Source organism: Borostomias antarcticus, assembly GCF_949987555.1.
Source record: "Borostomias antarcticus genome assembly, chromosome: 11".
In the NCBI taxonomy this organism is placed as follows: domain Eukaryota; kingdom Metazoa; phylum Chordata; class Actinopteri; order Stomiiformes; family Stomiidae; genus Borostomias; species Borostomias antarcticus.
In genome coordinates, this window is record NC_140244.1 from 1,044,770 (window position 1) to 1,059,220 (window position 14,451).

A 14,451-nucleotide genomic window follows, 5' to 3' on the forward strand; every position below is an offset into this window, starting at 1 on the left:
ACGTATTTTAAATGAATTAAGAATAAGTTGACGGGTCCGAAATAAATGTTGTGTTTATCTCTGTCTGCAATGTCTGAAGTTTGGTTCCCACCTTTAACAAGGCTTGTGAGCCAGTAGTATTATGAGGTTGGTACCACGCAGTATCTCTCTCGATCAGGAGTCGTAATACTATATGGCGAATGAGTGTTTTTTCTTTTGTATGATTCGTCTGCATAACATTTTTATCTATAACACTTTGAACGGGGGTGGGGGGGAGGGTGGGGGCACCTGGCACCAGGTTACTGGAATTGTAAGACATAATGGGAAGGGTATTTCCAGTAACCTGGTTACTGGAATTGGTTGAGACTAATTAGTTGAGCATGACATCAGCTTACTGGAATTGTAGTAACTTGGTGTCATGCTAAACCAATCAGATCCAATCAATATCATCTAGAGATATATTTTGGTGTCATATTGTCATAGCAAAGAGAGACAAAAGAACACACAAACTTAACACACTAGATACATTGATACCTTTACCAGTACCTTTGATTACATATAAAACTAGGGGAACAATGTGGTGACTCAGGTGGGATGAGTTTTGCGTAACAAGATATCTGCATTGATGTCTGAATAAACTCAATTCAAAAAGGATACAAACTCACTTCAACAATGGTTAAAAGTCCATATTTCCTCGTTATATTATATTGTAGACAATGTGGACATATTCATATCAGTACATTATGAGTAAATATGTGAATTACAGTACATACAGGCACATTTCCCATTCTGCCATTTTAGTGGTAAGATAAAAACATAATAGCAGAAGTGGCTTAGAGTCACTATCAGTTATAACAACATATTCAAACCCACATTACTGTCCTCTTTATACAGAAACACAAGGTACAAGGCTCCGCAAGGCCTTTTCACTGGATAGGCCGAAATCTGTGAGGAGAGAGATTAAATAAGACATGTTAAGGTACAGTAATTAATCATCTGTAGAAAATATTATATCATGCATTTTATACAATGTATAATTCAATATTAGACATTTCTCTTAAAGTGATAATACAGTGGTTGAAAGTGACACATGCCAGTTATCTTTAGGTGAGATCAGAGGCCTATCAGCAGAAGCACGTTGGTGGGGCGAGAGTTGGAAAGAGCAACGCCGGACAAGAAAGACATAGCTTACGTTTGGTAGCAAAGAGCCCAAAACGTGTTTTTAAACCATTTCGAGTTTTGATTGATTTTGGTACGCTACTATCAGCCTCTAGTTTATTGTGGTACAAAATAGATTTTTATAAAACCGAATAGGTTTTCAAGAGTTCATGGATGTATGGATGATGAATGGTTTTCAAGAGTTTATGGATGTAGCCAGAACGAGAATGAAACCTACTTGTCAGAATGTGAAAGTGAAACCTAAACTTGGGCAAACTGACACAGTCACACGCCATGATAAAATAACCCCACACATGATTAAATCTTTAACAAATAGTCAGCTAGCGAGCTTAACAATCTAGCAACAATCTACAAGTAGCAGAAGGAAAAAAGTTTAACAATAAGGGACTGGCACATTGCTCTGCTTGTCACCGGTAGATATAGACTATGCTATGCCCCCACCTAGGGATTGAGAACGAATACTATTCGCTATTTGCTCGTTCCCACCAAAAAGTACTCGAAGCCTGTAAAATGGTATTCAGGACAGCCCTAGAACACACATAGTTTGATGGTGTTCACACAATACCCCTATGTACTCAAATCATACAAAACACCAGAAAGTAAGATTTTCACTGTATTATCCCTTTAAAGTAGATATCCTTTTAGAAGAGGTAAAGACAATTTTGTTCTGACATCATTAAAAGCACACTTACCAACCAACGGTCAAACCTCCGTTGATTTTCCTATCAGAGCGTTCTGAACCTGTGGCAGATAAAACCCACACATCAATTCATGAGAAATAGCTCATCAGATCCTAACATCACGACGACCGATTCTGTGAAAAACATGAGTCGTTATGAGTCTAAGCCCACACCTTGCCACAGGGCGGAACCTTGGTGAAGGACCGTGGTTTTGGTGCGACCGGTGGCGGCGTTTTCTCCACAGGCCTGGTGGGACTTGTGGGTTGGAGGGGGTCGGTTTGATCGGCCATCTTCTCCTTCATGGTAATGGTGGAGGCGCATACAGAGGAAGTGTCGTCCATTTCTCCTCCAATGGCTGACTGGCAGCTAAGACCAGAGCTGCTCAATCCACTGACACTCTCTCCCGATGATTCAGAGCTGTCCACTAGAACACAATAGAATACAGAATAGAAGTAAAGAATTTTCAAAGAATTTCATCTTCGTAGATTTGCTCTGCATAAAGGCATTCTCAGTTTAGTCCATGGGCCAAGACCCAGAATTTAACATTTCGGTACAATCTGAGTGGGCAAATTCGAGTTGTGATTTTTTATTTCTTACACATCCCTAGATTGTTTTGATAGGATAGCCATTTCTAACGGGTATCTTATTAGTGAGTATGGACTGCTGACATTCAAAACCAGGAAAGGGCCTTCTGTGGAAATTACATTTCAATTATACCCCCTCCCTGTGTCTGCACTACAGTAACAGTAGTATTACATGTAGAAACCTGTTCCACAGTCGTGTCTAGATAGACAGTACTAGTGTCTACTAAATTGGCACATCCCTCTGTCAAAAATAGTTTTATTTGTGTTCATGTGAAGATACAGTAGATAAACAGACAGATAGACAGATATAGATAGATAGACAGATATATAGATAGACAGACAGACAGACAGACAGACAGACAGATAGACAGATAGATAGATAGATAGATAGATAGATAGATAGATAGATAGATAGATAGATAGATAGATAGATAGATAGATAGATAGATATTTGAACAGCTGCAGGAAAGGTTGGTTATAGCCATTAATTACAACAATGACAACAAAGACACAATCATACACACAAACACAACAATACCCACAAATACAACCATACACACACTAGCCTGGGAGTCATGCTGAACTAGAATTGAAGGCCAGGGAGAAAAAGTGAGTCTTCAACAAAGATTTAAAAACATTGACGGTCTGGGCGGATCTGATGTGGAGGGGTGAGCTGTTCCAGAGCCGAGGGGCAGCCGCCGCAAAGGCTCGGTCACCTCTGGTCTTTAGCCTGGTCTTGGGCATGTCCAGTAGCAGCTGGTCAGCCGACCTTAAGGCTCTGGCTGGAGTGTGGCGATGCAAGAGTTCAGCCAGGTAGAGGGGAGCCAGACCATTTAGAGCTTTAACAGCAAAAAGCAGAAGCTTAAAATCAATATGGAAGCAGACAGGGACCTGGTGGAGTGAGGCCAATACTGGGGTGATGTGGTCACGCTTTTTTTTTGCCAGTGAGAAGGCAAGCAGCTGTGTTTTAGACAAGCTGCAGGCGTCTGAGTGAGGACTGGTCAATACCCACGTACGGGGAGTTGCAGTAGTCAAGACGTGAGGTAATAAAAGCATGAATTACCCTTTCCAGATCTTTTGGGGAGAGATATGCCTTTGTCTTGGCTGAAAGTCTAAGCTGGAAAAAGCTGGAAAAAACAAAGTAGTGGAGCGCATCTGGTGTACCAGGTCAAAAAACGAGGTGCTCATTGGAACAGGGGCAAATAGTAGAACGAAAAAAGGTGATCCAAGGCACTCTAGTTATAAAGATTAAAAAGCCTTTATTAGATGGCTAATGCATGGCAAAACTATTAAAAAACATACCTACATGTTGCGGCAGCTTGTGCCTTCATCAGGGTGACTATCAGAACAATGGTACAAGACACCCTATTTCTAGGGGACAGGAAATGACATGGTTTTAACTACAGAGCTGACCTGGTTAAAGGTTAAAGTCCCAATGATTGTCACACACCTGAGTGTGTGAAATGTGTTCTTTATCAAATTAAAAAGTGCCACGAAAAACACTCCAAGGTTCTTAACGGAGGAGTGGATGTTGGAGCTTAGAGAGCCCAGGATACCGGCAGGGAAGGCTTGTCCAAAAAGACAATCTCAGTCCTGCTCTCGTTGAGGTTGAGAAAGTTTAAACCCATCCAGGATGACAGTCTTATTATGCTAATTACTCAAATTGTTCAACATGCAACTCCTAGCAACCAAGCTTAATGTCATCTGCTAAGCGTATAGATGACATTTGAATCATAAAAGTTCATAGGAAACAACATTGCTGGCATTCATATAGGCCATACTGAGGGGTTTCTAATAGGCAGAGATGGAATCTGGGAAAACTGGACATAAACACACAAAAAAGTGTTCATTATTTCAACAGTGCAGTCGGCTTCTCTAAGAGGCTATTGTATATTTTCAATTACATCATTAATTAGAAATAATTTATATTGGGGTGGAGGGGGACAACTTCATATTTTTTCAGAAATTGCAAAAGTCCTCGGCGCCAGTCGGGGAAAATAACAAAATGCCCAATAAATATGAAAAGCTGCTCCTGTGGAAAGTCTATCATATTAATTTACTTATATTGACCCTATAAACAATTTAGTTTAGGTAAAGTTTTTTCCACTCAGATGGCACCGATATCTGGCCTGGCCCATGAACTAGTAGCCAGACGTCTAAAAGGCCAAATAAACAGAACATTGGCCGGGTTTCCCGATAAAGAACCTTCTTAAGGAACCCTTCTTAAGCAACCCTTTGCATGGGAGTTAAGAAGTACTTTGGAGTCAAGTGCCTCTTAACTCAGTTAAGTGCTTCTTAACTCTTTCGGGAAACCCGGCCATTGTCATTAGAACATGCTTTGATTGGTCTGTTATTGTACACTGTACATTCTCATAAGCCAGTGATCTCAAATGACAGAACTGCATTGAATCAAATCCGGTGGTGCCTTGAAACAGATTTGGTTTACATTGTTTACATTGTTAGTCAAAGATGAACTCCCTAGACTTTCAATGCGTCAGAGGTCAAAACCAGAGGTCAGAGGTCCAAACCACCCTTCCAATCTACTCACTCAGTAGGTTCTGGATACCACTCTCCTGGTCCAGGTCATCTTCCTCCAGGACCCCAGGGGGCGCTGAGTATCCTCCTTGCCCCCCCGCGCCCCCACGTTTGAGTCCGCTTAGATACCCCCCAGGGGACAGGGACCCCCGCCCGGAGGAGGAAGAGGAGTGGCTGGCGGAGGATGACATGCTGCTTCCTGAGCCTATGGAGTTTGGCCGCTGGACAGGAAACCCGCCCTGAGAGCTGGACCCAGTCCCGGAGGAGGCCAACACCTTGCATTCTGGGAGGACCAGAAGAGATCAAGTTGCTGGAGACCGAATGAGACAACCAGAGAAACGCCAAAGAAGGAAGCTACCAGAACTGTTGGAAATCTTTGATATTATCTGTGAAGGTCGTTGTTTGTGCCGCGGCCGCCTTTCTTACAGTATAGCGACACATTTTGTCATAATTCTGATTTATATTAAAATAAGCCCACTTAAGTTACACTCATCATTCAGTCAACACTGGCCATACCTACATGCAGACCCAGGACTATAAATTTACATTTTTAATACAAATATGTACAAGTGTGGAGCACACACCCAAGAATTATGAAAACAATGAAAAGTATAGTATGTCTTATGAATCAGAATCACCTTTTCTCTGATGATCTGAGGAAGCACCTACAGTAAGGGCTTATTGTAATATGGTACATACATGTAGCCTACAGTACAAACAGGCAATGCCAAATCCAATTATAAGATAGTTTTTCACGTTACATTAAAATAAACTCCAATAGCTTGCACACATACTGTAGTTACTAAAGAGAAGAATTGATTCGCTCTTCAACTCAAACCACAGGAATGCGTTTTCACACTTTGCTTTATACAGTGATGCTGGCTAACGAAGCCTTTATTCTTGGGCTATATAATATATATATATAATATAATATATATATATATAAAAATGCCTACATGTTTCGGCCAAAAGGCCTTCGTCAGGATCTGTACAGGATCTGTAGGCATTTTTATATGTTCATCATGAACTAGCCCAAGAATAAAGGCTTTTTCATTTTGTACCAGAAGAGCTGCCTTAGCTTTTTCTTTTCCATGGTATTATGACTCCCTGCTAAAGAGCACCTTCTTGGTTCACCTACCTCAACCCACTTGAGCACCCAGTCTGCTGTTTTGTTAGCATTCCTACCTTTCTGGGATTGTAAATTAGCATTCCTACCTGTCTGGGATTGTAAAGTAGCATTCCTACCTTTCTGGGATTGTAAAGTAGCATTCCTACCTTTCTGGGATTGTAAAGTAGCATTCCTACCTTTCTGGGATTGTAAAGTAGCATCCCTACCTTTCTGGGATTGTAAAGTAGCATTCCTACCTGTCTGGGATTGTAAAGTAGCATTCCTACCTTTCTGGGATTGTAAAGTAGCATTCCTACCTTTCTGGGATTGTAAAGTAGCATTCTTACCTCTCCCCATCAGAGCACAGTTGACGGCTCTGTCGCTGATGGCTGCATCGCTGGGCTGGATGTCCATAAACGGTTTACACCCGATACCCATAAACACTCTCTCCTGCATTCGGACCTCTGGAAACATAAACATAAAATGGCGCACGTAAACAAAAACCTGAATCATCACACGGGGGAGAAAAACCAGACCCGCGTCAAATAGGCTCTGTGAGTGGGGTTTGTGCTTGAGGACCCATTTAATTGGTCATTTAATAAGTCAAAGTTCACAGTTTGTCACTTCCTCATAAATGTGGAGGAATCCGATTGGCTGTTTGGTTGACTCATCCAATGAGCTCTGACCTCTGTTGTGTACAGCCTGCTCCCAGAGGATTCGTTCGAGGTCCTTGGCCCAGGCCTCCTTCACCTCCCTGCTGCTGGCCTGGAGCGTGTAGGTGTCCTGGGTCTTCCTCCTCCGGAACCAGATCTCAAAACACAGACCGCTGTCCCCAGAGTTATGGGTCATTCCTATGTCAGAGGTCTGTCCGAAAAAAAATCACACCCAGGTGGTGAAGTAAGCAGTGGATTGGATTGGATTGAATGTTGTTGCAGCAAGAGGCTACTGCATAGGCTATTCCTGATTGGTCTAAATGTCATGCTACGAGGAGACACACGGACAGACACACACATACAGGTTAAGAGGTCACATACAGGTTAAGAGGTCACATACAGGTTAAGAGAGGGCAAGGAACTTTTAACAAATATACAAGATACAAGTATTGCAGCATCTTCTTGAACAGGGAAAAAAATCACAACTTCCCTATTCACAACTTCCCCAATCATAAGTTCAACATTTCAACTGGTATTATGACCACTGCAATACCCACAACATTGTGTAAAACTATTTTAATGCCAACAAGGAAGCTTAAAACAGCCCAAGACACAGTCATACAAGCATGTACTAAATACAGACATGAGTAGAGTACAATACATACAGAATCAGAACACTGTTTCAGCCCCAAGGAGGCAAAAACATTTTTGAGGGGGTAATATTTGGAGTGAACCATCTGTTTCAATGACAGGTTTCATTCGTCTGTGTACCTTGAAGGACTGTTTGTATATGTACGTGTCATTTCCCACGTCCGTCCTCTTGGTCTTACTGAAGAGAACAAGGTCCTGGAACAGGAAGATGTGTCGGAAGCATTTCCTTTTCCTGAAGGAGACCAGGAACTCGTCCTGGCGAATCAACTGTCCCTGCTCCTTCAGGTTGACCTATCGGAAACGAGATGAGATCCAACAAAGATTAAGGTTTGCGGGACCCTGGCTCCCCAGATAGCAAGCGGATCTGGGCCATATACAGGCCAGATCTGGCCCTTGTGGCTTAGTTCCGGCCCATATATGACCCAGAATCATTACACATCCGCTTGCTATCTGGGTCAGGATTTAATATAACGTAACATCACACTAGGGGGGATTCACACACAGAAGTTGTCACATCAATTGAACAACTGGATTACCAGAAAGCAGAAAAGCAGACATACTGTACTGCGTAGTACATTTTCTCAGGAGTGACTCTTTGCACGAATTACCTTTTAAATATTTGCTATTTTTACTATATTAGTTCTAAAATGTATTTTTATATTATTATTAATGTCTTTTACCAGGCTTTAACATCTAGCCCAGGGACTGCAGCTGAACATTATCAACCCTACTAATGCTGGCATATTTACAGTTTTCAAATCAATCAATCAAAGCTTTATTTGTGTAGCGCATTTCATACCCAGAGGCAACACAATGCGCTTTACAGAGAACAAGGGAGGTGGGCAGACGTCCCACCCCTACATATTCCAGAGGGAAGCAAAAAAACAGTATCACCCAGGGGCCAGATAAGTGAGCTGTAAAAATTCTTCCCTGACCCCACACAACAAGGCGATCGAGCAAGATCCTGGAGTACAGTATGTTTGTCTACCGGCTAAGAACATTTATAAAGCAATAAATAACATTAAATTACATTTTCAGAGTAAGAGAGGCTAATAACATCATAGGAGAGACATGGCAAACATTGGTGTATGTCTGTGTGTGCGTGAATGTGCCTGGGCCCAGATAGAGGCAGGGGTCAGGGGTAGGGTCGGGGTAGGAAAAGGATACGGACCCGGGTTAGGGTTTTATTCATGTTTACATGTCCATCACTGTGGATTGGTACACTATGCACTGTCCCTGCTCAAATAAACTCAATAAAGTCAAGTTTATTCACTCACGTCGCAGTCCTGGATGTCGTCCATGGCCAGCAGGTTGTTGCCGTGCCGGAGCTGGAACTGGATGACCTCTAGGGCGGCCTGGACCTCGGCCATCTCCCGCCCGCGCTGCGCCCCGCACTCCCGGACCATGTCCTGCAGCAGCAGGCTGTACTTGCTGATCCGCTGAACCGGCTTCAGGAGGTACGAGGACAGGTCCATCTTGTCACCCAGCTGCAGCTGCTTTTGCTGGGGGCGAGAATTCAAACGGGAAAAAAATAAATGTTATCGTCTGCATATGCGCATGTGCCAGAAATGTTCAATTCACGAAACACGGGATGAAACATTAAGACCCTAAAACACCATTATTATCCTCATCCTCCTCTTAGTAATAATAATAATAATAATAATAATAATAATAATAAACACTTTATATAGCAATTTTGCTATTTATTTATATAACACTTCATTTATATAGCACTAAATGTTACAAAGTGCTTCACAATCATAAAATGCTGTAAACAACACAAAACATTGTACTATAAGAGAAAAAATAAGAAGCACTAACGACACCATAAAATGTAATAAAAAGGGAAGAAAATAATGTGAATAAAATAAAGTAAAAAATACATAAATATTATGACACAAATAATATTATAAAATAAAAAAATAAAAATGTGTTTTGAGAAGAGTTTTAGCTTGTCTGAGACTCTCAGACAGGGAGTTCCACATCTGAGGGGCCCGTACAGCTAAATCCCGCTCCTCTTTTGTGAAAAGGCCTGTTTTTGGGATAACCAGGAGACCCCTACCCAAGTATCTCAAGCTACGCGCAGGGTCATAGGGGTCTAGAGGTCAGGTCAGGTCAACCAAACACAAAACTATTTATAAAGTCATGGAATTAGCATAATCATAGTTTTTCACATATTCCAACGTAGTATTCAACAGTATTCAATAGGGAATTATATACTACTGTATATTCTCCTGAACAAGCCAAGGTGTTGTGTTCATTGGATATGCCTAGAGCATTACTGTACACTGGGATATTTCTCTTTAACCACCTCCGCATGCCTGGAACCTGCTTTCATCCTTCATTAACGAAACAGCTGTGATTGAGTCCAGATGTGGTTTCCGCTAAGATGGAACTAGGTAGTTAGGCAAAGCTAGTTGAGCCCAGAAATCCTCTCCACGGCTGCACCCCCAACGCCCATCCCACTGCAACACAGCCTCTCACCAAGGACGTGAACCGCCTGTTCAAAAGACAGAGCCCCCGGGGCGCCCCTGTAGCTCACCGGGTAAGGCGCGCACCATATGAAGGCTAGTCCTTCGCGCGGCGGACCAGGGTTCGATTCCCGGCTCGGGTCCTGTGCCCCATGTCCTCCCCTCTCTCTCTCCCACATTTCCTGTCTCTCTCAACTGTCCTATAACATTAAAGCTGAAAATCCCTAAAAAATATCTTTAAAAAAAAAGACAGAGCCCCCGGAAAGAGGCCGGACCTCCCTCTGCCTCATCTGCTCTCCCAGATGAGCGTGCACGACCCCACCTGCAGGTGGATCACAGACTTCCTGTCTGACAGGAAGCAGTATGTGAAGCTGGGTAAACACGTCTCTGACTCCAGGACCATCAGCACAGGCTCCTCCCCCCAAGGCTGTGTTCTTTCCCCTCTACTCTTCTCCCTGAACACGGACAGCTGCACCTCCAGCCACCAGTCTGTCAAGATCCTGGAGTTTATGGACGACACCACTCTCATCGGACTCATCTCTGAGGGCGATGAGTCCATCTACCAACCGACCAGCTGCTGTCCTGGTGCGGCCAAAACAACCTGGAGCTCAACGCTCTCAAGACAGTGGAGATGATTGTAGAAAGAAACCAGCCCCCCCTCCCCATCACACTGAATGACATCCCAGTGACCACTGTTGTCAAGAAAGAAAGAAAGAAAGAAAGAAAGAAAGACAGACAGAAAGATTGTGGCCAACCGCTCCCATCCCGGTCTCTTTGACACGCTCCCCTCTGGCAGGACACTGAGGGCCATCCGGACAGGGTCGACACGCCACAAAAACAGCTTCTTTCCCACGGCCATCACACTCATTAACAAGGCTTGTGTCCCCCCACCACCATCTCCCACCCCCGTTTTGTATTTGCACTGTTTTTTTGTACTATTTTGCACTGTCATGTCTTTGCACTGTGCTGTCCTGTCCTGCACCTTGTCCTATGTCGTCTGCAACAGCGTAACCTTAACCCTAGTCACATTCCTAGTACGTATGAACCATATACTGTACATGGCTAATAAACAGATCTTGAATCTTGAATCATACAGTACACACAAACACACGCACGCACACACACACACACACACACACACATACACACTGTACTGTACATTGTATTATGTGTAGCTATACTGTTGATGCTACTATGTTTTTTGCTCGACTAGCACCCCACCCTCCACCCGTTCTGTACTGTGCTGCCCTGCATGTCTGGGGATTGTAATTACTTACTTAGTTACTTAATGACTTACTCCCTGCCTTTATTACTGCTGTGTAAGCGCATGCCTTGAGCAGAACCATAGCGCCAAGACAAAATGTATGACTGTTCATTGTAGTTTACTAAATGGTCAGATAAGTTAGTGAGTGTCCCTGGATGACCTGTGTTAAACATCAGAAATGCTCTTTCAGTTCCTCACAGTTCTGGGTATTAGAACTTGGGAAACAGAGGAAATTGACACAACAGACGGACAGACAGATGGATGAACGACCAGATAGATCTGACTGATAGTGTAGAGAGAGCGAGAGAGAGAGAGAGAGAGAGAGAGAGAGGGAGAGAAAGAGAGAGAGAAGGGCCGAGTTTCCCAGAGGCATCGTAGCGCTACGTTCATCGTAAGCCACGGCGTTCATCGTAGCGCTACGATGCCTCTGGGAAACGCAGCCCAGGACTGTTAGACAGAGAGAGGAAGGTTCCTCACCTTGAAGAAGTCATGGCCGTGGTTGATGAGGAGGCTGTCGGACTGGGGTTTGTTCTTACTGTAGAGAGCATACAGGCCGAAACTCTCCCTCTAGATGGGGAGCAACATGTACAGCGTTAGGCATCATCTGGTCTCTTTACCAGCACTGGTTGTTAAGGAACACATACAGTACAGTATATTAAATATGCAGCCTCATTTTCTTGCCAGAGTCTAAGCCCAATAAACCAGGGATGACATCTATGTTTATAACCGATCAACATGAAAATCATGAATTTTCCACAGTGCCCAAGACAGCAAAGCTTACTTAAAGCCAAGCTACAGTAATACACCAGATAGCAAGCGGATGTGTAAGGATTCTGGGCCATATATGGGCCGGAACTAAGCCACAAGGGCCAGATATATATATATGTATATGGCCCAGATCCGCTTGCTATCTGGGACTGATTTGCAATTCTGACACATCTCTGAACAATGTAGATTGTACTTTGTGTCAGCGTACTGCTGTTTTCTAACGGCAGTGGACTCCCCACTGTTGGGAACACAGAAGTTTAGTCTACACTTCTTAAGAAAGGCTTAGGATCCGATGAGGACCTCATGCACTTCACATGTCAATGGCTGCTATACTACCCAGGTGCAGTCGAGCAGAGGACACTAATCATAACATAACAACGAATAAAATTCAAAATGAAGCAGAAGCCAAGGCAATCGGCCAGTATATCGTTAAAATGCATATATTAAGAAGCCATGTTCAAAATAGAATAATTAAAAAGCTTAGACGCGTTTTGGCAACATAGCCTTCGTCTGGGAAAGGCATTTTAACGATGTACTGGCTGAGTTCCTTGGCTTGTATCGTTTTGATTTTTGATTTATTCTCCCCTACCGAAGATAATCCCCGAAATACAGTTTTTGAGAATGTTTTTGCGGTTTCCAGGCAATACTCCTTTGTCCACTTTTGTGTCTTAATGAATAAAACCAATGTGATTCATACATGTTGAAATGAAATAAGTGTTAAGATTCTGCCCTCGTATTCAAACTCTAGAACTGGATATTTGGAATTAACATGTAAATGATTTTGCTAAACGGCAGTTGGAAGTCACTGAGCATTTGGGGTAACAAAATGGAGGACGATTCGGCACATTTCTACGGAAGTAAAAGCACCACAGGGGACCCACGTGGCGGAAGAAGCAGCGGCCCACGCGGAAGGGCTCGGTCAGACAGCCCTCCAGCTCCTTCAGGAAGTGGTGCCGGTGGAAGTCGTGGAGTTTCTCCAGGTTTCCGAAGATGCTCCCTCTCTGGCCCCTGAGGTCCTGGGGAACATCGGGGCGCTCCATCTCGGGGAAGTAGTGCTCTCGGACGTAGCCCAGCGCTCGCACGTACTCCCTCTCCGTCATCAGGAGCTCCTCCATGATCCGCTGCAACTTCCTGTCCCGACAGGAAATTATGCGGAAAAAAATGTTTGACGGGAGTTATCAGGCGATTAGTAGTCTGGCTCGGCGGATGTGTGTTTTTTAGAGAAGCTTCTCACTCTAGTCGAAGTGTGGAGAAAGGTCTGGTTATGCGAGACTAGGTGATTCATCACTTTTGTGTGTGTTTTTATTAGTAGATAAGCATTTAAATGATATAAAATGCTTTGGTGGCACATTTGACTGATTAATGGGTTTGTGACAAATGGGTTTGTAACTCCCTGCAACAAAAAACACATTCTAGCTACAGATAAACATAAAACATAAAGTTCAGAAATGTGTGTTTGGTAGATGATCACTCTGTTATAACAATGTTTCTTGGCAATAGCAGCACAGCTGAGTATGAAAGGTCCCCCATGAAAAAGGTGGCACATCTTCTCTGCCAATGCCAAACAGCTTATTCTGCTGTTGCTATTGACTCTTGTTTGGTGGGTTGGATGATTGAAGTCTATCAGTAACAAGGAAGAAACAAGACATATTGGCAATTTTACATTTTATTCATTGAACATACAGTGAGGAGCCTTAGAGTGTGGAAGAACTATACGAAGCCTTAACAGCCTGGCACCCCCCAATCTTGCTGGTCACCAGTCTGGCTCCTCCTCCTCATGCTGGTCATCAGCCTGGCTCCTGCTCCTCGTCTTGCTGGTCATCAGCCTGGCACCTCCTCCTCATGCTGGTCACCAGCCTGGCTCCTCCTCCTAATGCTGGTCATCAGCCTGGCACCTCCTCCTCATGCTGGTCATCAGCCTGGCTCCTCCTCCTCATGCTGGTCACCACCCTGGCTCCTCCTCCTCATGCTGGTCACCAGCTTGGCTCCTCCTCCTCACGCTGGTCACCAGCCTGGCTCCTCCTCCTAATGCTGGTCACCACCCTGGCTCCTCCTCCTCATGCTGGTCACCAACCTGGCTCCTCCTCCTCATGCTGGTCACCAGCTTGGCTCCTCCTCCTCACGCTGGTCACCAGCCTGGCTCCTCCTCCTAATGCTGGTCACCAGCCTGGCTCCTCCTCCTAATGCTAATCATCAGCCTGGCTCCTCCTCCTCATGCTGGTCACCAGCCTGGCTCCTCCTTCTCATGCTGGTCATCAGCCTGGCCCCTCCTCCTCATGCTGGACACCAGCCTGGCTCCTCCTCCTAATGCTGGTCATCAGCCTGGCTCCTCCTCCTCATGCTGGTCACCAGCCTGGCCCCTCCTCGTCTTGCTGGTCACCAGCGTGGTCACATGTCATCCAATTCCTCAACCAGGATTGGTCGCAGGTTAACCATTGTGGTTGTGTTGGTCACTCTAGCACGAACAGCACACCCAAGCTGATCCCACAAGTGTTCAATTGGGTTGAGGCCAGGAATGTTGGCGGGCCATTCCATTCTCTCTACTCCCACATTCCTGGAGCAGACACCAACTGACCACT

The 14,451-nt window shown here is 44.3% G+C and overlaps 1 protein-coding gene across 1 annotated transcript in view; it reads right to left on the reverse strand.

The window, feature by feature from the left end:
* Positions 1-1,860: 1,860 nt before the first annotated feature.
* Positions 1,861-14,451, reverse strand: part of quob (quattro b) — a gene marked incomplete at both ends in the record, with an annotated part of 39,126 nt that continues 26,535 nt past the window's right edge. Inside the window, 9 exons of the mRNA XM_084445699.1 lie at positions 1,861-1,899; positions 2,012-2,262; positions 4,971-5,196; positions 6,414-6,529; positions 6,752-6,929; positions 7,490-7,660; positions 8,647-8,871; positions 11,582-11,671; positions 12,754-13,003. Coding sequence (XP_084301825.1) covers positions 1,861-1,899; positions 2,012-2,262; positions 4,971-5,196; positions 6,414-6,529; positions 6,752-6,929; positions 7,490-7,660; positions 8,647-8,871; positions 11,582-11,671; positions 12,754-13,003 — 1,546 coding nt within the window. The remainder of the gene's footprint in view (positions 1,900-2,011; positions 2,263-4,970; positions 5,197-6,413; positions 6,530-6,751; positions 6,930-7,489; positions 7,661-8,646; positions 8,872-11,581; positions 11,672-12,753; positions 13,004-14,451) is intronic.